This window comes from Phocoena phocoena, chromosome 10 (assembly GCF_963924675.1).
Source record: "Phocoena phocoena chromosome 10, mPhoPho1.1, whole genome shotgun sequence".
Taxonomy (NCBI): domain Eukaryota; kingdom Metazoa; phylum Chordata; class Mammalia; order Artiodactyla; family Phocoenidae; genus Phocoena; species Phocoena phocoena.
In genome coordinates, this window is record NC_089228.1 from 27,572,640 (window position 1) to 27,597,302 (window position 24,663).

The 24,663-nt window shown below is 44.3% G+C and overlaps 1 protein-coding gene across 2 annotated transcripts in view; it reads right to left on the reverse strand.

Moving 5' to 3' along the window:
- The window catches only part of PTPRG (protein tyrosine phosphatase receptor type G), a 727,666-nt gene that overhangs the window by 143,901 nt on the left and 559,102 nt on the right, over positions 1 to 24,663 (reverse strand). For both annotated transcript variants that reach the window (XM_065884517.1, XM_065884516.1), the window contains exon 7: positions 5,803 to 5,960. In XM_065884517.1, the coding sequence (XP_065740589.1) occupies positions 5,803 to 5,960 (158 nt within the window). The remainder of the gene's footprint in view (positions 1 to 5,802; positions 5,961 to 24,663) is intronic.

Consider the following 24,663-nt stretch of genomic DNA (forward strand, 5'->3'; position numbering starts at 1 on the left):
TCCTAAAATTTACATGGAACTATACAAGAACATGAATTGCCAAAGCAATCCTGAGGAAAAAGAGCAAAGCTGGAGGCATAACCCTCCCAGACCTCAGACAATATTACAAAGCTACAGTAATCACAACAGTGTGGTACTGGCACAGAAACAGATGTATGGATCAATGGAACAGAACAGAGAGACCAGAAATAAACCCACACGCCTATGGTCAATTAATCTACAACCAAGGCAGCAAAAATATACAATGGGGAAAAGACAGTCTCTTTTGCAAGTGGTGTTGGGAAAGCTGGTCAGCTGCATGTAAATCAATGAAGTTAAAACACACCCTCACACCATACACAAAAATAAACTCAAAATGGTTTAAAGACCTAAATATAAGACATGACACCATAAAACTCCTGGAAGGTAAAACAGGCAAAGCGTTTTCAGACATAAATTGTAGCAATGTTTTCTTAGATCAGTTTCCCAAGGCAAAAGCAATAAAAGCAAAAATAAACAAATGGAACCAAATCACACTAAAAAGTTTTTGCACAGCAAAGGAAGCCATCAACAAAACAAAAAGACAACCTACGGAATGGTAGAAAATATCTGCAATTGATGCACCTGACAACGGGTTAATTTCCAAAATATACAAACAGCTCATGCAGCTCAATATCAAAAAAACAAGCAACCCAATCAAAAGATCAGTAGAAGACCTAAATAGACATTTCTCCAATGAAGACATACAGATAGCTAACAGGCACATGAAAAGACGCTCAACATCGGTAACTATTAGAAAAATGAAAATTAAAACCACAATGAGGTATCACCTCACACTGGTCAGAATGGCTATCATCAAAAAGTCTACAAACAACAAATGCTGGAGAGGGTGTGGAGAAAAGGGAACCCTTCTACACTGTTGGTGGGAATGTAAATCGGTGCAGCTGCTATGAAAAAGAGTATGGAGGTTCCTTAAAAAACTAAAAATAGAGCTACTATATGATCCAGCAATCCCAGTCCTGGGCATATATCTAGAAAAGACAAAAACTGTAATTTGCACTATTTACAATAACCAAGACTTGGAAGCAAACCAAATGCCCATCAATAGACGACTGGTTTAAGAAGATGTGCCACACACACACACACACACACACACACACACACACACATAATATTACTCAGCCATAAAAAGGAATGAAATATTGCCATTTGCAACATGGAAGGACCTAGAGATTATCATACTAAGTGAAGTAAGTCAGATAGAAAAAGACAATTATTATATGATGTGACTTATATGTGGAATCTAAAAAATAATACAGATGAATATATATACAAAGCAGAAACAGACGCACAGATGTAGAAAACAAACTTATGGTTGCCAAAGAGGAAAGAGAGGTGGGGGAAGGATAAACTAGGAGCATGAGATTAACATATACAAACTACTATACATAAAATAGATAAGCAACAAGGATTTACTGTATAACACAGAGAACAATATTCAGTATCTTATAAAAACAATGGAAAATAATCTGGAAATAAATATAACTGAATCACTTTGCTGTACACCAGAAACAAACACAATATTGTAAATCAGGGGCTCCCCTGGTGGCGCAGTGGTTGGGAGTCCGCCTGCCGATGCAGGGGACACGGGTTCGTGCCCCGGTTCGGGAGGATCCCACGTGCCGCGGAGCAGCTGGGCCCGTGAGCCATGGCTGCTGAGCCTGTGCGACCGGAGCCTGTGCTCCGCAATGGGAGAGGCCACAACAGTGAGAGGCCTGCGTACCGCAAAAAAAAAAAAAAAAATTGTAAATCAACTATAAACTTCAATTTAAAAAGTCATGCAAATAAAGCAAGTAAACTAGCCTTTTTGACATTTATTTCCTTTTTGATAGTGCCTCCAAGAGGCACTTAAATAAAACTCAGGCTAGGGAAAATTATAGGCAGTGTCATATTTAAAACTACAGAAGCCAACAGTCCTGGAAAGGGAAGGCTGGGATAGTGTCCAATGGCCAACGCGCTACCCTCTGAGAGCCACTGTTCTAGAATAAAACACATCCAAGTACACCGGACTAAAAACGATCACGTTCCCTGACTGATCATGAATGCAAGGCAGGCAACCGTCTCAATGTGCTACTTGTGCTCCTTTGACCTCCTACAGCAGGACCGGGGCTGCCGCCACTTTGTTTAGGTGACAAAATCATGGCATGATTCTTGCCTGATATTTATGGTCAATGTTTTATTGGAGCCACACAAGCCATGCTTTCTGCTGACCAACCAAGCCAATGGCATGGCGTGATTCCATGAGCAACACCGTATTCAGATCTCGATCATCACAGAAGCCGGAGTCAGCGCTCACTAGCCGCGGGGCTGGTTTGAATGCCCAAGGAGGCCCACAGAAGAGGGAAAATACGGAGCTGCTCATATTTACGCAGGAAGACTTCAAAGAAAACCACATCACACTGGTCAACAGTTCGCGCTCAGCACTGCATTTTAGGGTGAACCTGCTCTCCTTTTCACTGCTGATAGGTACCCACACTGTGTAAGAGAAGAGAAGAACCTTTGGAGAAAAAGAAGGACGAAGGACTAGGAATGTTTTCTTTCTCACAGAAGCAGACATGGAATTGTGCCTACTTGGCTTCTCTGAATTGGCCGTTTTCCCTTCTGCAATGAACATTCTGTGCTAACTTCAGAGAGCATGTTGGCAGGGTCAGGGTGGGAAGGTCTGAACCGATAATACTTGGGTGGCTGATGCCTTCCTGTCTGAGGACTGACACAGCTGTGACCTCCACTCAGCTCACCAGCAAGGAACCGGTTTGGCCACATGAAAATGAGCTGTTTCGTCCCTTTGGGAGACAGAAAAGGATACATGAAGCTGTGCCTGATACAAGTAAAGCATTATCTAAGGTGGTTTAGAGTAAAGAAACTGGGGAGCCACTATGGTTAATTTATTTCTTCACTATTTTCTTGAAACAATAGTACCTACAGAGAGGTCATACTTTGGAAGTCGTGGAGAAAAACTCTTTCCATTATTTCCCTGAGTGTATGGGTGGCAGAGTGGAAGCATAAAAAGGTGTTAACAAAGCACTTTCGAATATATCCAGTTCCCAAATGTCAAAACGCCTCTAACTGACGAATACTTGACAAGATATCCAAGCCTAAAAATCTGCCTTTTGTTTAGACCACTAAACTGCAATAAAACCCAGTATGTGTTAAATGGTTCTCTTCCCTCCCCCAGCCCCAACTAAACAATTACCTCTCTATGCCTCCCCTTCACAGGGCCTCCTAAAAAAAAAAAAAAAAAAAAGCCAAACTTGAATTTTTTAACCTCATTATCTCAAGTCTTTATAGCTTTGAGGAGAAAAGCATTCATCTTAATCAACAAAAAGGATCCCTTTTCAAAGTCCTGACCCCGCCCCCCTCCCCGAACCTTGAGGATATAAATATTTGGGCTGCAACTTTCTTTTATTTTAATAAAACAAGGCTGGCTTCACCATTAGGAAGCAAACTTGTTTCATATTTCTTTATCTCCTTAAGGCCAGCAGATCCTGTTCCGCAGCCATATTGCTAGTCCTTCTTTTTTCATCGCGATGTAATTAAAAGGAAAAGAAGCTCAAGGTAAAATGTCTGCCAGCTGCAGGGAGGCCAAATGAACCTGTTTCCCCTGGTTCCACACTACCTACCTTTGTTGGTGGGCTCTCTCTCCTGCACAGAGCTCCTCCTAGACAACCTGCTCCACTTACCGCCCCCAGAGTGGCAACACCAGTGTGCCAGGATGTGGCCAGCACCTCTGCTGATTTATTAAAAAATGGACAACGGACCCAAGGCCAGCCAGTGTGCTGTTGGCTGATGTCTATTCGGATCTATCTTCCTGAACGCTTGACTCCAGACCCAGACCACCGTCAGCTGGTAGCTGGCCCTTGAGTTGAAAGGTTAACTGGTACTAGAGTAACCATATTGGGCTCCAATCCCCTCCAAAGAAAACCACACTCAAACTGGGAGAGGGAAGGAACCAGAAGTTTGCAAAAGTACAGAATTGCACAGCCGTGGTAGAAACTCCAAGAAGTGAGAGCAGCGCCTAAGAGGCAGAAAGTAAAGTTTGTGCCTCGCTTACTAGTTGCAGTCCTGGTCATGATGACTTCATCTCAGGATGACCCTACTATGGTTTCTTTCACATATTCCCCGTACTGAAGCTACTTTAAGTGGGTTTCTGTCTCTGACACCCCAAACAGCCCTGGCCAGGACATCATCCAATCCTATTTCCCCCACTCCCTTTTCTATATTCTCTGCCCTTGTTAGGAAAATCTTTGGACTATTCCCCAAGCCAGCCAGGTTCATCATCTTGTTGCCTGTGTCCTCTTCAGTTATATTACTGACATTTACCACATAATTTCAAAACTTCCACTTTCCCTCTACATCAGCCTTACCCCTAGCTGTCCAATGCTGGGGAGGCATTTCCATGGATGGCTCTGATAGGAATGTCCCATTTTTTTTTTTTTTTTTGCGGTACGCGGGCCTCTCACTGTTGTGGCCTCTCCTGCTGCGGAGCACAGGCTCCAGACGCGCAGGCTCCGCGGCCATGGCTCACGGGCCCAGCCGCTCCGCGGCACGTGGGATCTTCCCGGACCAGGGCACAAACCCGTGTCCCCTGCATCGGCAGGCGGACTCTCAACCACTGCGCCACCAGGGAAGCCCGGAATGTCCCATTTTTTAGACAGTCCGGGTCGACGGCTCAAATCCACTTCCTTACAAATCCTACCCGTTGTTCTTGGCTCTGTTTTCTGAAATTATGGAGGAGAAATCTACTCTTCTTCTACCTCTGTGCAGGCTGCATTTTTGATGAATGACATATCCTCTCTATTTCCCCTTCCATCTGTGATTCCTCGTGAGGTGATGTCAAAGCCCTTCATCCCCTGGTGGATCCTCTTCCTCTGACATTGCCCCCAACCTCATCCCCATTTCACCAAATTCTTACCCACAGTTACGTGCTCAGCCTAAACCCACCTCCTCATGACATCTGCCAGGCCACACTCAGAGAGAAGCAGCTCCATGTAGGGGTCGGCAGCATGGGTTTGGAATCAGACAAACCCGGGCTTGGTTTCTGGCTTCAACCTTCATTGACCATGAATCTTTGGGCATGTTACACAATCTGTCCCTGCCACGATGTTCTTATGTGTCCCGTCTTTGTGCAACATACCCAATTCGCAATGATGTTTTGCAACTAAGTCGATGAGATGTAAGATGCTTATCACACAGAAAGAGCTCAATCAATGGTATTTTTTCTTTCATTTCTTCAGGTATACAAATTTCTCTCTTCTGAACTTTGGGGAGGTTTAGCAGCTCCAAGCATGATCTTTGGGATCAGACACCATGGCTAGGTCATGGTTGTGTGACCTTGGGCAAGTCACTACACTTCTGCTGTCTCTCTCCCTGTAACACAGGGGTACAAATAGCACCTACCTCATAGGCCTGTTGTTCATGAAGATTAAGTGAGTTAACACATATAAAGAGCTGAAAAGAGTTCCTGGCATACAGGCATCACAGAGGGTAGCTACTATCTCAAGATTGAATACTTACAAGGTACCTGATTTCATGCCTGCAGTTCTCCTCAGCTAGTTAATTTGTGGCTCAGCAACCATGTTTTATATTTTACAATTCTTGGGTGCAAAAACATGTTTCTTGGAAAAAATGAAAAGAATCAATGAGAAGCAAAGGATGCCAAAAAAAAAAAAAAAATCCTTACCCTGATATAGTCTAGCAATGTTAGATAGTTAAGTCAAGTCAAAACAAGTAAAAACAGAAGCCCTTTGGGGGCCAAATAGCTACCTGATGATAAGAGATGGGGACAGGCGTCCGGAAGACTATCCACTCCACAATTTCGCTACACGGTGGGGTAGTCAAAGAACCTGTGTACCGGTAATAGCTGCCCAGGGATGCAGGCAGGAGGTCCCGGAGGACGAAAGGATCCAGAAAGGTCTCCTTCTCTGTTTGGGGGAAGAGGGAAAAGAAAAGCACAGTGGTAAGTCGTTCTATGCTGCAGACACACAGTCAAAACCCTTGGCATGCGGGTGCCACATCACAAGTCTTGTGTTTATTTACATCCCGGGAAGCATTTGGTGGTGGGAGAGCCATGGAAAACAAAGCAGCATTTCCCAGGGTGTGTGTGCTCTGAGACATCCTACTGCACTGCATTTCATGAAAAATGGATTCCAGGGTAAACAGCACTGGGCAACACTTCAGGCCCTCCCTCTTCCCCCAGGAAACAGACGAAACACTAGCAGAGTCAAGTCACTAAATCCTGCAGAAAGAAAGAGACTTGGTTTTGTTTAACTTGCCCCTTTCCAATATATATTTTTTCAGTTTTCATAATACGTTTTATTTAATCCTTCTTTTTTTTTTTTCTTTTTGGCGGCGCCACATGGCATGTGGGATCTTAGTTCCCCCACCAGGGATCGAACCCACGCCCCCTGCATTGGAAGCATGAAGTCTTAACCACTGGACCACCAGAGAAGTCCCCATTATATTTTAAATATTATTTCAACATGTAATCAAAATGAAAATCATTAATGAGATTTTATATATTAATATCTATTCTGTACTAAGTCCTTTTTAACGTTGATTTTAATTTTTAAACATTTTTTATTGAAATATAGTTGATTTACAATGTTCTGTTAGTTTTAGGTGTACAGCAAAGTGATTCAGTTATACCCCATCTTGTTTCATCATAGACCCCTTCTCCGTCTAATCCTTATGAACCAATAATCAGGCGAACGAACTTTGGGACTCCCACGAGAGATTAAGTAGGAAAAGAAAACTGTAAGCCAATGGTAAAGTGCAATTCCAAAGCTGGTTATGTTTCATTATGGTTTCACCCAAGGCTTATTCAGATCAAGGCACGGCCCTGAACTTGCAAAATGATGGCCCTGAAAATAGACTTCTTTTTACAGAAGTGGAGTGGTCTTCCCTTAAGTAGAAGAAATGACATTTAAGCTGGGACCCAACAATGATATCTCACAATAACTCTACGAGGAAAACAAGTTAGAGAAGAGGTTAGTTCCTACATAGCAAAGCTGGGATATGAACCCTTGCACCTTAACACCAGAGCTTGCACAATTCTGACTCAGACTGAAGAAGCTAAAGTAAACTAGGTGAATATTGAACTGTGGGGGCAAAAGACGAAAAGAAGAGCATTTCACGCTGTGAGAATAGTATGTGCAAAGGTCCTGAGGCAGGAGTCAGCAGTGCAATAGAGTTTAGGCACTATACTATAACACTTTCAGTCAGACCCAGTAGATCATCCAGCTTCTTTCACAAATCAGAGAGGGTTTTAGTCTCTACCTGGGTCTTCAAACGTCTAGCCCTGCATTTAAGTCGGAATGCCCACCTCATTCCTGTTGGGGATGTAATAAGGCTATTACGGTCCTGTTAATGGCTTGCCTTAGCTCCCCTATGGCCTCCTCCATGTGCCCCTGGACATTTCTCGGGGACCACATGGACACTCCTGTGACTTCCAGGAATATTATCCCCAGCCTCTCGCCTCCTCCCTCCTTTTCCTTCATACAGAACAAGCAGTATACGTATTTGGGCAAATGTGTATCCTTAGACGCAAACGGTCTATGTAACTGGGGGTTAAGGCAAAAACCCAGCAGAAGTCAACTATATCAGAATAATGGGGCTTCCCTGGTGGCGCAGTGGTTGAGAGTCTGCCTGCCGATGCAGGGGATGCGGGTTTGTGCCCCGGTCCGGGAGGATCCTACATGCCGCGGAGCGGCTAGGCCCGTGAGCCACGGCCGCTGAGCCTGCCCGTCCGGAGCCTGTGCTCCGCAACGGGAGAGGCCATAACAGTGAGAGGCCCGCGTACCGCAAAAAAAAAAAAAAAAAGAATAATGAAAATGGCAATTTCCTTTTGGTAGAGATTTGTCGAACAAAACTTAATATTTATTTAGCTTTTACTATATGTCAGGCACTCTTCTGAGTACTCATCTGTTGCAAACTTTAAACAGCACTTACTGTATGTGCCAGGTACTGTTCTAAGAGCTTTACAAAGATTGATTTATTTAATACTTAAAATAGTCCCATGAAGTATTTACCATCCCCAATTTACAGAGCTGGAACGTACAACCGTGTAGTTGAGTTTGGAATCCGGGCTTTCATGATTCTTAAGCCATCACCACACCCTTTCCCTTTACAACCCTATGGAGTATGTACTTTTAATGCTCCAATGTTCCAGATGTGGAACTTAAGGCCCAGAAAGGGTAAATCACTAAGCCCAAGGTCACTAGTGAACAGTAAAGTGGCCGCTGTTATTCACAAGGCTCAGAAACCTTACCTGAGTCTCACAAAGGTTTTCAGTTCATTTTTTAAAGGGAAAAATTAAGTATTAATTAATACAGGCACCATAGGGTTCTATAATCAAAATGACAAAAGCAGTTTCTACGGGACAAAAGGCTGGAAAGGAAAGAATCACCCCTCTGCCCGCTGGCAAATCTGGGCTTTAATTTAACCTGGTTACCAGCAGCCTAAGGATGGGGGAAATCTCTGTAAGCGTACCTGGCTGAGAGGAGGAACCGCTTTGGCCTTTGCTTGCTGCACTTCCTGGGCCGTGCAAATAGTCAACAAGAGGCCCCAGGCGATAGAAGGTGCACAGGCCCTGGCATCATGAACCACAAAATCACAACCTTCATTTCTCCATCACGCGGCAGGTGAACCCGGCGTCACCCCGCAGCACTCTAACCTGCTTTAGCATCAAGGGCTCCAGGTTGAAGGACCGGAAAACCTTTAGAGTCTTCCCCTAGGGGCCTGACCCAATATTAGGGCTGCAGTTAAGCACGCTGTATGCAGACAGGTATGCAGACAAGACAACCCCTGTAAGCCCGAGGCAGCAAAGCCCCCATCTGAAGCACCCACTGGAGGAAGAGGCTGTGGCTTTATAGAAAAAGATAAATGAGAAACACCTGCCCCACCAATCTGAAGTGGGTGGATTTCAAAAGGGAACACGTTTCAGCTGGAACAGGACTGTAAGTTCCTGTATGGGCTCTTGAATTCAGCAAGGACTGATGGAAACTGCAGGTGTGACCACTGCTACAAATGCAGAAGGGTTTCTCTGTCCTGGGTCAACCCAAGGGCTTCAGAAGCAGGTTCTGATTTAATTGCTTAGAAGGTGTAATCAGATCAGTGGCGGGGTGGGTAGAGCTGGCGAGGGGGACAGAAAAGGGAGGGGCTTCACTACTCGCTGACTCCACCACCATCACTGCCATTGGATCTCAGGACTCTGAGACCTGAAAGGGCCTTAGACCACCCTAGGTCAGTGGCTTTGGGAACCAAAGAACCCTTTCTTCAAACCAAATCTTACACAGGAGTCAGGCAACTCAAACAGCCAAAGTGCAGCCATCGGGGCTGAAGCTGAGCCGGGAACCCAGGGACACTTTGAAAACCACCAATTTAGTCCAATTCTTTTTTTTTTTTTTTTTTTTTTGCAGTACGCGGGCCTCTCACTGTTGTGGCCTCTCCCGTTGCGGAGCACAGGCTCCGGACGCGCAGGCTCAGCGGCCATGGCTCACGGGCCCAGCCGCTCCGCGGCATGTGGGATCTTCCCGGACCGGGGCACGAACCCGTGTCCCCTGCATCGGCAGGCGGACTCTCAACCACTGCGCCACCAGGGAAGCCCTAGTCCAATTCTTTAATTTTACAGCTAGGGAAATGGGAGACCAGAGAGAAGTAATGGACCCAAGGTCAAAAACTTAGGGAGAAAACAGAGACTGGGATGGGATTCTTTCTTCAAAGACACCACTTAGAACCTCAAACAGTAAGCCTGGGAGCAGGAAATATCACGTAACGCTGAAGATCTCATCAACACCACATTTCTCCATCCCTTACAGGGATTGGTGAAACGAGCAGAGATTCTCGGCCTGCTGGGTTCAAATCCCAACTCCTCCTCCTGTGAACTGTATGACCTTAGTTACTATACCTTCCTAGGAAGATTAAATAAATCAGTATAAGAAAGGGGTTCAGAAAGAGCCTGGAACAGAGTAAGCGTCTCAAAATGATAGATATGATTCTCATTCTAATTCTTATTACTTGTTTTAGTACCACTAGTATTATTATTACTCTAAGCTACCAAGACCTAGCCATGTGTATCTCACATAGCCATGTACTTCCTCAAATGGTCGTGCATGTGTTTTTTTTTTTTAACTGCACTACTAATGCCTCAAAGGCACAGCATGTCTGACACAGTCTCCATCAATCTGAGCACTGCAGGTTAGAGTTTTCTTTGTCAAAGCTCTAGCATGACCTTCGGAATCAACAGATATTCAACAGCTGTGTGACCTTAAGGAAGAGAATCGTAACCTCTCTGAGCTACTTCCCTTACCTGTAAAATGGGAATACTGAGATTATTTACCCCTCAGGGATGCTGTGACAATTAATCAAGCTAATAAATGTGGGGGGCTTTAGCACGGTGCCTTGTGAGCCCTGATTTATTAAGGCAAGCACTTGGTCCATTGTGATCTCTGGTCCATTATAAGCCCTCACTTATTCAAGGCAAGCACTGGGCTGAGAGCCAGCCAGCTTATTTTGTGTTTTAAGCCAGGGACCAGCAAATGTTTTCTGTAAAGTGCCAGACGGGAAATATTTTAGGTTCTGCAGGGCCAAGAGGCAAAATCGAAGTTGTTACATAGGTACTTATATAAGAAACACACTTCCACAACCTTATTAACAACGTTCAAAACGCTAATAACTGAGGCCAATTTAAAAAGTATACATCTACTAATGAGAAGAAAGGAATTCTTTTGGGCAGGGGAAAGGTGGGAAGAACATTTCGCTTAATTAGGGTTCGCATGTGAAAACCATTCTTAGCTCAGGAGCCATACAAAAACAGTGGAATGGATGTGGCCATCGGGCCATATTGTGCCCTCCTGATTGCAAGCCAAGTATAGGAGGGTGGGGGGCAAGTGTCAGAAAGTCATCTTGAGAGCCACAGCAAGAACTGGGGGTGGGGCATGCCACATGTTCAGGGGTCCCCATCACTAATGGTAATTTATTCTATGAACATACGTTACAGAATGAACTCCTGAGCTGTTTTCTTTCTCCCTTGACTTTTCTAAGTTCAACTTGGACATTGATTTTTGCTGATCTTTCTAAAAATTCCACGTCCTGCTCAGTCCCACAGGAGTGCTCCACTGGTAAATGGGGTGCTCATAATGCTTAACTGTTATAAGTAACTTTGGAAATGGCACCCCTGTATTTCTGGCACTGCCCACAAAGTTCACAGAAGCCACAAGGCACTCAACTGGCAGGACCCAAGACTGGGTGTTCCTGAGTACAGCCACTGGGAGGAAGGAAGAATGTACTTTTCAGCTAAAAACTTAAACTCTGCCACTAAGAAAATCTTAATAAATGTACATGTTATAAAGTGGAGGGACTGCTAGAGCCGGGTCCCTGGAGTTGAATCCTAACTGGTCTACTTAAAGCTCTGACCTGAAAGAAGTTACTTAACCTCTCTGTCACTGTTTCCTCATCTGTAAAATGGGATTATAGTAATGACCTCATCTGGAGGTTTATCGTATCAGGAGAGTATTACGTGAATGAACAGCAGTTAAGGGCTTAGGAGAGTGTCTAGCATAGAATAAGCACAGATAAATATTTGTTAAACGAATCCTATTATAAAAGGGCAGTTGACTCCAAAGCCATCCAGATCAGAGCACTCTGCCTCCAACTTTTATTCTAATTAGTAATTTGAATTCGAAACATTCCTACCCCAGACAGTTAACTAGTTGAGAAAAACATCTGAGATACTCTACGTATCCTACCGTCCATTCCATTATACCATAATAAGCAAGTGCTGTGCATTGCTAGTTAAAAGAACTAAAAAGGAATGAATCTCATATTCCACTTTCAACTCTCCCAGTGCTGTGTGCAGACAATATTATATGTTAATAATTAATTGTTCATCAAAGAAAAAGATGAGAAACAGGGATGCGAAATTCAAAGTTATTCAAATTGCAAAAATTATGAATAATGTATGACTTTTATATTAAATACACACTATATTAAGTAGTCTACATTTCACCCAACTCTTTCATTTTCAAGCATTCTGAACGACAATATGAATAATCAGTTAGGGGAGGTTTATTCAGACAAAGAAATACCTTATTTGAATGCAAACAGAGTATATCAGGAGATGATTAAATTTTTCTTATCAATTAGAAAATTCTGTATGAGGGCTTTAAAGTCATGGTCAGCCATTAAACCCAGAGCGGCCCAGTTATCCTTGCAGTTTCCTTTCAACATTAAATTATATCCGGCTCGATTCTGTTCGATTTCTTATTTCTGATAGCAGTGCTAGGAGGCAATCTTTAATTAAAGAAAATCTGAAAGATTCAAACATGCATAATTGGATTAAAAATGTGATCATTAAAACATTAGATGATAATGGTCTGATTGATTGCATTTTTCAGTGTGTTAATAACCTAATATTTTCAATGCTTCGGTTATATGGGAAAGAAGAATGCCTTTATAAAACATGATCAGCACAGAGATGAAAACTGTACAGTAATCGAGAAATATGGGATTACACTGAAAATATTCACAAACACCCACATGAACAAAGTGTTTCATTGGAAAGTATATGGACAGAATGTGATAGTCTCTAGGGGAAGAACACCAGTCCTATCCCCCAGACAAGGAATCAACCAATTTTAGGGAAGTATATAAAATGAACTAAGAACAGAAAGCCCAAGTTTCAGTGTTTAGCCCAATGATTGGTTTCTTCAGGGTTTCCCAAAATTTTTATAAGGAAAAGTTATTAATTTTTCCTGAAAATCGCCTTCTGCTTCATATTGGGGAAGGTAGGGAGAGTGACAGTGGAAAAAAACTGGGGATTTAGGTCGTGCTAAATGGGAGAAGATTCACGACTGTGCCGCTCAAATTTAATGTGTATGCAAATCACCTGGGAAGCCTGTTAAACTCTAGATTCTGAGCCAGTAGGTTTGGGATGGGGACTGAGATTCTGCATTTTTTAATAATGCTGATCACACTTGAGAAGCCAGTTTCTATGAGGACTGTGTCAGTGGGCTCCTCCCTGTTCTACAGCCTCATGCACTGCTACTTTCTGGCCCTTAGGTTGAGCCATACTGACCTCTTGGCTGGTCCATGATCACACTACCCCAGGGCCTTTGCACTGGCTCTTCACGCTGCCTGGAACATTTTTTTCACTGCTCTATTCATGGCTGGTTGCGGACCAAATGCCTTTCAGCTGCTAACAACTTACTCATATTTGAATGACAAATTTCTCAGTGAGGTCTCCCCTGACCACTGTTTTGAAAAGGTGTCAAAGGCCAGGCTCGTTGAGAGGGAAGCATTTGATTGAAAAACCTGAAGATGGAAGCAAGCCAGGTGGCTACCTGGGGAGAACATTCCAGGCACAGAGAAATGCCCCTGCAAAGGGATTCTGCCCGGTGTGTGGCTGGAGCGAAGTGGAGCAAAAGGGAAAGCGGAAGAAAAGTTCAAGTGCCCCAAATTGGACAGCTCTAGGAGGAAAACATCAGCTGCTGGTTAAGGATAATCTGGAATTTGGCTAAAAATTGTGAAGACGCCAAAACACTAGACATAGAGCCAGCAGCTCTGGGTTAAGCCTGGACTAGGCACGATGGGCTGTGTGATCTGGGAGGGGCCACGGGTCTGACAAGCTGGTGACAGAAGGGCCTGCCCAACAGCATCAGGAAGTGGGAGGTCGGGATGGAAAGCAAGAGCCTGAAGGCCAGAATCCAGGGACTTAAGGAGCTTGGCATCTAGAAGCCACCAGGGAGTAAGAGAGCATTACACTATAATTAAGATGGTGGCAGAGGGAGTCAAGGAACTAATTTTATGACCTAAACATAAGCAATGAAACTTGCTCTATCTGATTGGATGTCGACTGTCATTCACATCATCTCTCTCATCAATAAGGAGGATGAAACGGCAAAGATGGGGCAATGAAGTGGGGCTGGACCGTTTTCAAGGTGTAGCTGTCTGCAAGACTTCATGACAGATGATTTTAAGGAAAAAGCACCACACTGAAGTTACAACAAGGGGATCCTGGGGAAGTCCAAGGAGTTTCAAAGGACGCTAGTTCTATTTCACTTACAAATAAGGAAAATGAAGTCCACAGAGGGAAAGTGACTGAACCAAGGTCACACAGTGAGGTGGGGAGGGAGTCTGGGTATCCCTTTCTACTACCCAGTTCTGTATCCCTGGGCCCCCAGTTCCTCACCTGCAGCTGACATAAACATGATCAGCTGAGGAAATCTCTCTGAAGACTGAAGAACTCATTTAGCTTTTTAAACATAAATCTAACCCTGACACTGCCCAGCTCAAAATCATCCAGTGGTTTCTCACTTCATTTAGAATAAAATCCAAACTCATCACCACGGCCACGAGGCCCTCCATGATCTGCTAACTCTGCAACCCGTCTTCTCTCTGCCCTCTCCCTTGTTGACCATCACCTTCCTTCTCACCTTTCTGTTCCCTCTGCCTACAATGCCTGCCCTACTCCCACCCCCACTCCATATGGGTGATTCCTTTTCATTCTTCAGATCTCAGTTCATCTCCTGACACCCAGCCCTGAGCACCCCATCTAAGGCTGTTCCCGCTGCTATTAACCATCTACATCACACCTGGTTTATTTCCTTCCCAGATGCATTCACTTATTTACTGTCTGTCTCCTCCAAGAGCTGGATAATTCCACAAGAGCAAAGCCTTTGCCTGTTTTGTTCACTCTGTATATCCAGCAACAAAAACACCGCCTGGAACATGGTAGATGCCCAATCTTTGTGAAAAGAGAATGAAGGAACAAACAAACACAGCAGTTGGTATATTTTAAATAACCAATAAATCCTAGATTTCTTCATATCCATGTCCCCATCAATCGTGAGATGCACCATTATTTCAAATGCCACTAGTAAAGGCAACAAGTTGCTAATTAAGCAAGGATACAGTATCACCTGGAAGGTGCGTCCTAGTTTTAGAGTTGTTAAAATATGAATGAAAAAAATTGTAACTATGTGTAGTGACGGATGTGAACGAGATTTATTGTGGTGATCATTTTGCAATATAGACATATACCAAATCATTATGTTATACACCTGAAACTAACATAATGTTATACGTCAATTACATCTCAATGAAAATATGAAGACATGAGAGTTACAGAATTGATGAAATAGGATGTTGATATAATTCAATAGGACTCACATCAAAGGTCCCCATCAGCTTTCTGCGTCTACTAGAAGCTGGGTCCAGAGCCTGTTTTGCGATCACAGTGCAAGATGCTCACAAGGCCGGGTGGCAGCAAACTCCCATCTGTAATACTGACTGGACTCTCTGGCCTCAGTTTACCCTCCATTGACCTGAACCCTAGACTCCATCCACACAGTGGATGTTCTGTAGTTCACGTCTTTTTACTAGTTCACATTTACGGTGCATGAACTTGGTGCCAGGCCCTGCTGTGGCCTTTCTCTCATTGAGGCCTCACAACCCTGTCAAGTAGGTATCAACGTCATGATGAGGGCTGTGACCTTGCCAACAGTCATAGCTGTACAGACCTGGGTCTCCCTCACAGGCTGTGTAATTGATTAGTAATAGTTCTTTTTTTTTTTTTTTAAAGCAGACTGGAAGCTCCACTACATCAAGACTGTGGCTCCTTACTGTATCCCCAGCACCTAAGACAGGGCCTGAGAGCGTAGCTCCTTTATACGTGGCTGAAAAAAATTGATCAAACTACGTCACTAAGTAGCTCTAAGTCAGAAGTGGGGAAACTGGGGCCCCGAGGCCAAATTCAGCCTAGTACCTGTTTTTGCAAATAAAGTTTTACTGGAACAAAGCCATACCACGGTCTGCGGCCGCTTTCAGGCTACTACTGTGTGGTTGAGTCATTGTAACACAGGGATGGCCGGCAAAAGCTAAAACGCTCGCCACTGATCCCTTTACGAAGAAGGTCTGCTGGCACCTGGTCCTCTGTGAAGGGCAGCGTATTTAGAAGGGGTGGCAACAGGCAACACTACTCAAGCATGAATGGAGCAAACTACATGAGGACATAGAGAGGTGTGGAGCTTATTTCTGCTTCTGAAACACTCTCCACCAGGGTGCAGAGGATTTAATACACACCCCTTGGCCTTCTGCACGGGCACAGTCCAGAGAAGATCTGAGAAGCCCCAACTACGGCATCTTATTTCAGGGTCTGAGCAAGGGCGGCCTGAGCAGAAGAGAGCTCACCCGATGAATCAGACTCCTGTATTCAAGGAACCAGGGTGGCACTCCAAGGTCATGAAATAGCCACTCTACCCGGGTTCAAAGACATCTAGCCTCCTTGGGTTTATTGGTGGTCAGGTGGTCAAATGTAGCATTTTGATTTAAGGGTTGATGTATGAACAAAGCATATGTTGACATTAACATTTCCAAAGAGAAACTACACGAAGAGCGCAGAGTCTTGTCAACAATTAAGGAAATGAACATAACGTTTAAATTATAGAGTTATTCAGCGACAAAACCCCAGTGTGATCACTGAACAGTTCCGTTGCTTGCCTCTCTCCCCCACTTGGCTCTGGTGGCCATAACTGACATGGTGTGTACATTCTTTTAGCTTCCTTTTCATGCTCAGTCAATGACCTAATTTACACAGGAGAAACCCCGGCAGAAACCAGTGATTTTGACAATAATTAGGAAGACAGTCAATGCTAGAATTGGAAACTGGCCCAACAGAATGCATCTGAGTCCAATACAACTGGGTTCAAATCACTGTTCCACTGCCACGAGCTGGGACAAATGAGCCAATCTCTGTGAACCTCAGTTTACCCATCTGTACCATGGATTAAGCATTCTTCTCTCCCTGGGCTACTGCTGAGATTAAATGAGACTCTCTATATAGAACATCTGGGCAGAGCTAGGCACATAGCCAGGGGTTAACAGATGTTTCTGTCTCTTCCTTTCACCCTCTTTCTGGTCCCTGGTCCACCACCCTATCCCCTGGTCTCAAAGGGACTGGCTATCCCAAGTCATCTTTGTGCCCATTTTCTCCATCACTTCATTTTATTTTCATACGACCCAACTAAGTCAAGCGACACACATTCTAGTTCAATAGCCGGGTAGTGACGGGGCAGAACTCAGAGCTCCACCCTCATCTCCTGTCACCTCATGGCCTCCACGGTAGTCACATCAACAAGCAACAACAACAACTTGGTGAGGGTGGGGGGATGGCAGTGATAACAGCTGACACTGGGTGCTGACCGTGTGCCAGTCACGAGTTTGTACAATAAGTCACTGACTCAAGACAAACCAATACGGTTGGTATTACTATCGCCACTTTATATGGTTAAGAAAACAGAACCACAAAGAGGTGAAGTGATGTGTGCAGCTTGTACAACTAGTCAAAAGCAGAACTGGTATTCAAACCCAGAGCCTGGGTTCTCGAGCCACAATACAACCCTGCCTCTCCTACACCAAGATGACGTGCGTAGAGCAGGGTAAGAAGGTCACACCAGGCAGCCCCAAGCACTTTAGCGAGCACTTTCACAGTATATAACTGGAGACATATTTTTAAACTCTCTGCTCTTCACACCCCAGTGAGACAACCAGAAAAAGGGCATTTCCTTGGGTTCCCATAATCCTGTTCAAATGATGACATATTGACAAAGGAGGCTGGCTAAATGAGAACTAGCCTCAAATTCAAATTAACCTAAAAGGAATCACTTTTGAAGTCTTTCTAACTCAACCTGATTGTTCACAACGCTATTAGTGATAAAATAGAGCCCCACAGCATCCCATTTCCTGGCTTTGACTAAGAAAAGAAATGGAAATAGCGCACATCTATGGTGGTGTTCTGACAAACCGAAATCCAGGAAACTGTGGAAATGGCTTAAGAGCGCCTGTTTCTAGAAGATTTTGAGATCAAAGGGGTTCAGATAAGCATCTGCCCTCCCTGGATCCATAACAGACTTGAGCCTATTAGTCAAGACCAGGGTGCTGCATATTTATAGCACACTTCAGGAAAGTTCCATGTAATTAGACGCTGGAAACATAAATTTCAGAGGGGGAAATTTTGTCACGTGTTAAGATGTTCAAAACTGTCAGTGGCCTGTAGATAATATAGCACTGCGTTTCCCATTCAAAGGGGAGAAGATGTGAATTTCTTTCTTGAAGGTGAACATTAAAACAGAACCCCCTTTAATTTCATTGAAATATATCTGGATAATGTGGCAATCTGGGCCATATCAACACTGAAGCCCATCTCTGTAAAGTGTATCAAATGTTAGGTAATGACCTGAGTGGGTATTTACACTGTCCCCAAATAAACAAACCACTTTGTGAAGGCAAGACTATTAGTAGAGCTACAACAGTTACCGTTTAGACATGGCAGGGTTGACAAACGTTTTCTGTAAAGAAGCAGAGAGTAAATATTTAAGGTTTTGCAGGCCAGAGGGTCTCTCTGTCACAACTACTCTGCCGTTATAGTGTAAAAGCAGTCATAGACAGTAAGTAAATGAATGGGCATGGCTGTGTTCCAATAAAACTTTATTTACAAAAACAGGCAGTGGGCCAGATTTGGCCCACAGATTGTATTTCCTGATCTCTGATTTCCAGGACAGTGGACACACTCCAGGTACCCTTCCTTCTCAGTACTTTCCCTGTCTTAAAGCATTTAGCATTAATACCCATGAGGCAGATACTTTCACAACTGTCATTTTCCCAGGTGGAAGGCTCAGGGACAGAGAGAGCCAACAGTTTGTACAGGATCACACAGCTCCCAAGCTGCAAAGCCAGCATTCAAATCCAAGACAGCCTGAACTCTGAAGTGCCGGTCTAGGATCTCTGTTCAGCAGTGTTCCTAAGAGTCAAATTTCAAGTGAAAAGTAACAAAATTTCATTTCTCTAAAGGTATTCCACAATGCACATTTTTTATAAAAATTCACTTCAGGGATTTCCCTGGTAGTGCAGTGGTTAAGAACCCACCTGTCAATGCAGGGGACACGGGTTTGATCCTCGGTCCGGGAAGATCCCACATGCCACGGAGCAACTAAGCCGTGTGCCACAACTACTGAGCCTGTGCTCTAAAGCCCGTGAGCCACAACTACCGAGCCTGCGGGCCACAACTACTGAAGCCCAAGCACCCTAGAGCCCGTGTGCCACAGCTACTGAGCCCACGTGCTACAATTATAGAAGCCTGCAGCTGCAACTACTAAAGCCTGTGCACCTAGAGCCCGTGCTCCGCAAAAAGAGAAGCCACTGCAATGAGAAACCTGCACACCTCAACGAAGAGTAGCCCCCGCGCACCGCAACTAGAGGAAGCCCGCGTGCAGCAACAAAGACCCAATTCAGACAAAAATAAAAATCAACATTATAAATAAATAAATACATTCATTTCAAAGTTCCAATTGCTGTATTCATGTGAACACATGACATGATTCTGTAGGCAAATTATAGTCTCTTTGACCGTCACCAAGAATGGCAAGGACCAAAAAAAAAAAGAAAAGGTAAGATTCCTCATGAGATTAAAATTTTTCCAAAGGCAGAGGAAATCGAGTTGATTATCTTACCCTCAACACCCGAACTAGCACTTATTAGGCATGATGGATGGACACTGTGATCAAAGGGGCTTAAATTTCACTTACACAAAACAGGCAAGAATCCCTCAAATCAAATCAACTCATCTCTGCTCCATCTTCTTGCTGCTGGATTATAACAACACAGATGGCCATTTTCACCTAATAGTTTACTTTGTTCCAAATGTTCCTTGTGCTAGGATTTGTCTTCTTCTTCCAAAGTCCATGCAAGATATTCTTCAGAAGCTTCAGCCATTGAGTCTTAGAAAGTTCATGTTGAGATCTTTACTCCAGGGATAATCAAAATGGTGTTGGAATGATGAGAGTATGGGCCTGTTTAGTATTTCTTCACTTGCCCCTTTAACAAGTCTATATGATGAGCCTCAGTCAACGAAAAGATGCAAATGGTAACCCTGGCCAAGAACAGAGCAGCAGATGGCCTGGGAATAACAAGAGTCAGCCTCAAGTCACGAAGACCTTGGTTTAAGTCACCCAGGCCCTGCCTGCTTTGCTTGCCTTTCTATGTAATGGGGGATAAGAGAGCTGTACATCAGAGGGTTTCTGGAGGATTTAATGATGCCTGTCAGGCTAATCATACCCTGACCTGGTACAGAGCCAGGATGAACTAGCCCAGTAACAAGGAGGAGCCTTTGATTTCAGACCTGTCACCTGCCACCCCATCCCTTTGGTTTCTGATTTCTTTTCTCTAAATTCCACAAGGAAGTACTGGCTTCCAAAGTCATCGTTTAATGATACAATCCCAAGGCAGCCACAGTGCTTTCTCTGGTCTACAATCAATTTGTAGAGAGAACAAACAACCTGTCAGGGGTACTTCCGATAAAAAGTTTGGTAAAGAAAAAAAAAAAATGCTGTCACTCCCCTCTTTGTTTGCTGTGAGGCCGATTGGTACTCGATGTCTCCCAGAAGAAAGCACTGCCCGAATCTCTGACTTTCTAATACTTATCATTGTCTTCTTTGATTGTGAAATTTAACACACATGCAGAAAGGTATGCAAACATAAACATACGTTTAACCAATAATCCTAAAGTGAACCCTGGAGTAACCACCACTCTGAACAGGGGGAGACTTGCCACCCTTCCCGGGGCCAGGCCCTTATCACTTCCCCATCCCACTCCAAGAAGTAACCACCATCCTCTGTTTTTAAATAATCATGACTTTGCTTTGCTTCTAGTTATAGCACCTACATGTGCACTCCTAAAGGGCCAAGGTTAGGTTTTCCCATTTTGTGAACACCTGTTCAAGAACACCTTGTGCATTCTTCAGACTCTTGCATCACTTGACAGTTTTCAGATGTGCCCATGTTGGTGTGAGCCACGAGACTCCAGGTGTTTTCACTGGTGTGAACTGTTCTTTTGTATGACTATACTTGCTTGTATTTATCCAGCTTGCTAACAATAGGTATCAGAGGCATTTCTGGGTTTGGGCAGTTAGGAAAAACAATGCCACAGACATTCTCATACACAGCTCATGGTGCATTTTTTAAAAATTAATTAATTAATTTATTTTTTGGCTGCATTTGGTGTTTGTTGCCACACGCAGGCTTTCTGTACTTGCAGCGAGCGGGGGCTACTCTTCGTTGCAGTGCGCGAGCTTCTCATTGCGGTGGCTTCTCTTGTTGCAGAGCACAGGCCCTAGGTGCGCAGGCTCAGTAGTTGTGGCGCACAGGCTTAGTTGCTCAGTGGCATGTGGGATCTTCCCGGACCAGGGATCGAACCCCTGTCCCCTGCATTGGCAGGTGGATTCTTAACCACTGTGCCACCAGGAAAGTCCCTTATGGTGCACTTTTATCTGAGTTTTTCCAGGGGACATACATAGCAGTGGGACTACTGAATCAATTCGACTAGACACTGCCAAACCGTTTCCAGAAAATCTGAGAGTTCCCAGCATTCATATCCTTGCCAACACTCGACACTGTCAGGATTTTTGATATTTGACTGTCTGGCGCGTGATGGTAGATTATTTTAGAGCTTCGTGAGGGTAATATTTTTGAGAAATTCACGTATAATATCCATGGGCTGTTCTTTAGTTTGCAAATAGTCAAATGCCCAAATCTAAGGGGATATATATCTATGATATATTTATGTAATCGAATCATCCTCCAGATCAAGATATATAGTATTTTTTTTACTGCCTGGGAAGATTCCCTTGAGTCCTTTCTCACTCACTGTACGTACCCCTTCACACCACTATTCCGACTCTTATCAGCAGAGATTAGCTTCGTCTGTTCTTGAACTTTGCATAAACGGAACCATGCAGTACATGTTCTTTTGTTTCTGTGTAAATCAAGTCATCACTTTTTTTTTTTTTTTTTTTTTTTTGCGGTACGCGGGCCTCTCACTGTTGTGGCCTCTTCCGTTGCGGAGCACAGGCTCCGGACGCGCAGGTTCAGCGGCCATGGCCCACGGTCCCAGCCGCTCCGCGGCACGTGGGATCCTCCCAGACCGGGGCACGAACCCGCCTCCCCCGCATCGGCAGGCAGACTCTCAACCTTTGTGCCACCAGGGAAGCCCAAGTCATCACTTTTAATTGCTGCGCACTATTCCCTTGTATGAATACACTAAAACTTGACTATCTAGGCTCCCCTTGGTAGACATCAGGGCTGTTTCCACTTGGGGGCTATTATAAACAAAGCTCCTGTGTACAGGTCTTTTTGTAGCCATTTCTTTTGGGAATATACCTACATGTGGAATTGCCAGCTCAGAGGGTACGGCCTATGTGTAACTTTGGCAGCAACGGCTACATGGCTTTTGGAAAGGCTGCGCCACCTTCATACCCACAGTGGTTGTCCTGGAGTGCCAGCAGTGCTGTGTCCCAGGGCTAGTTTCTTTTAAAATCATGTATTTGTGGCCAATGATGCAGTGGCAGTTGACAAGGCAACGCCTAGCCACTGCTTTAGAAGGAATTCAGATTGTTCTATGACTGGGGTCTCTTCCAGGTTAGTCTTGATTATAGAAACCTCAATCCTAGCAGGTGGGATATGGAAAAAAGAACAGATGCAGACGCTCCAGCTTTCACCACCAAATGAAAACACTTGGCCGGGTAGTCTCATGTATGTGCAGATTTACTTTATTACCTCCCTTTCAGCTAGATGCCTGGATTGAGTCTAACTATTCTAGGACTTTGTCCATAGATCTGGTGAGTTGACAATGAGCATCCCAGGGCAGGGGAGAAGATGGGTAGAAAATATCCCCAAAGTGAGCCCAGTGAATAAACTAGTCAACAACTGGGTGAGGTATTCTGCAAAGAAAGTTTGATTTTCAGAGACCCAACTTCTACTGGTGAGTTTTAACAAAGAAAGCTTGCAAGAGCCTCATTTTGTGACATCACTAGAAAGGTGTTCTCGAGTGATAATGTATTTGTACTTTCACTGATAAGTTTCTCAGAAGAGCCTGGGGAGGGCGGACAGAGAGAAGAGCCATCTCGTCCTGACTGGTGTCTGAGGCAATTTCTAACTGTCCCCTTTATGTTTCCAGTGAAGGAGGAAGATACTTTCCTACGCACTAAGGTAGTACATTCAGTGGAAGAGGAAAGGACAGCAAGCAAGGCGATGAGAGAAGAGGGACAGGGACTTCCCTGGTGGTCCAGTGGTTAAGAATCCGCCTGCCAACGCAGGGGAGGCAGGTTTGATCCCTGGTCAGGGAACTAAGATCCCACATGCCGCAGGGCAACTAAGCCCGCGCGCCGCAACTACTGAGCATGCGAGCCACAACTAGAGAGCAGCCCGCACGCCACAACGAAGAGCCCACGTGACACAACTCAGACCCGATGCAGCCAAAAATAAAAATATTAAGAAAAAAGAGGGGCGGATAGTCAAAGCTCAACAATCGAACAATCGCTACTAGCAAGTTTCCTTCCAAAAACAAAATAATGGATCTTTCTTAGATGACTGACATGAGGGAGTGGTCAGTGTTCTAGACTAGGTATATGTACAGTCTGCTGGATTTTCTTTGGGTGGATATTATGAAAAAGAATAGAAAGTAGGTAATCGAAAAACTTGAAAGAAAAATAATACATCCTTTTTAATTGACAGAGGATATTAATGTACATTACTTAGCATTGGTCAATTGGGTAATTGGTATATTTTTATACAAATTCACATACAAATTTATTGTTTTATTTTATTTTTTGAAATGGATTCTTTTTAAAATTTTTTAAATTTTATTTATTTATCTTTGGCTGCATTGGGTCTTCATTGCTGCGCGCGGGCTTTCTCCAGTTGCGGCGAGCGGGGGCTACTCTTTGTTGTGGTGCCTTCTCTTGTTGCAGAGCACAGGCTCTAGGTGCACGCGCTTCAGTAGTTGTGGTGCGCAGGCTTAGTAGTTGCGATGCGCGGGCTCAGTAGTTGTGGCACGCGGGCTTAGTTGCTCTGTGGCATGTGGGATCTTCCCAGACCAGGGATCAAACCCATGTTCCCTGCATTGGCGGGTGGATTCTTAACCATTGTGCCACCAGGGAAGCCCCACAATTTTATTTTTTTTTAATGGGTTTTGAAAAAATTAGAATTAGACTAAGCTCTTTGAAACAAATATTTCTATCAGGCATGGCTACTTGCAAGTCCTGGTTCTTATATACAAAAAGCATTGTGAATGACTGGGTCAGGGTGGTGAATAAGAGTCACAATTTCTGGGCTTCCCTGATGGCACAGTGGTTGAGAGTCCGCCTGCCGATGCAGGGGACATGGGTTCGTGCCCTAGTCCGGGAAGATCCCACATGCTGCAGAGCAGCTGGGCCCGTGAGCCATGGCCGCTGAGCCTGCGCGTCTGGAGCCTGTGCTCCGCAACGGGAGAGGCCACAACAGTGAGAGGCCCGCGTGCCGCAAAAAAAAAAAAAAAAAAAAGTCACAACTTCTTTTCCTTTCCAGGGTATGCTGGCGGTAGCGTAAATAAAATCCCTGATTAGATACATTTTAATGCTTCCACCTATGGCTCAATGGATAGACAGGACCAGAATCAATGGCAAATCACCTCTCTTCATTCTATTTATATTTTTTCATGCTTCCAAGTTTTTAAAAATCACAATTTATATAGAAAAATGAACACCTAAGAAAGAGCACTTTCTGGGACTTCCCTGGTGGCGCAGTGTTTAAGAATCCGCC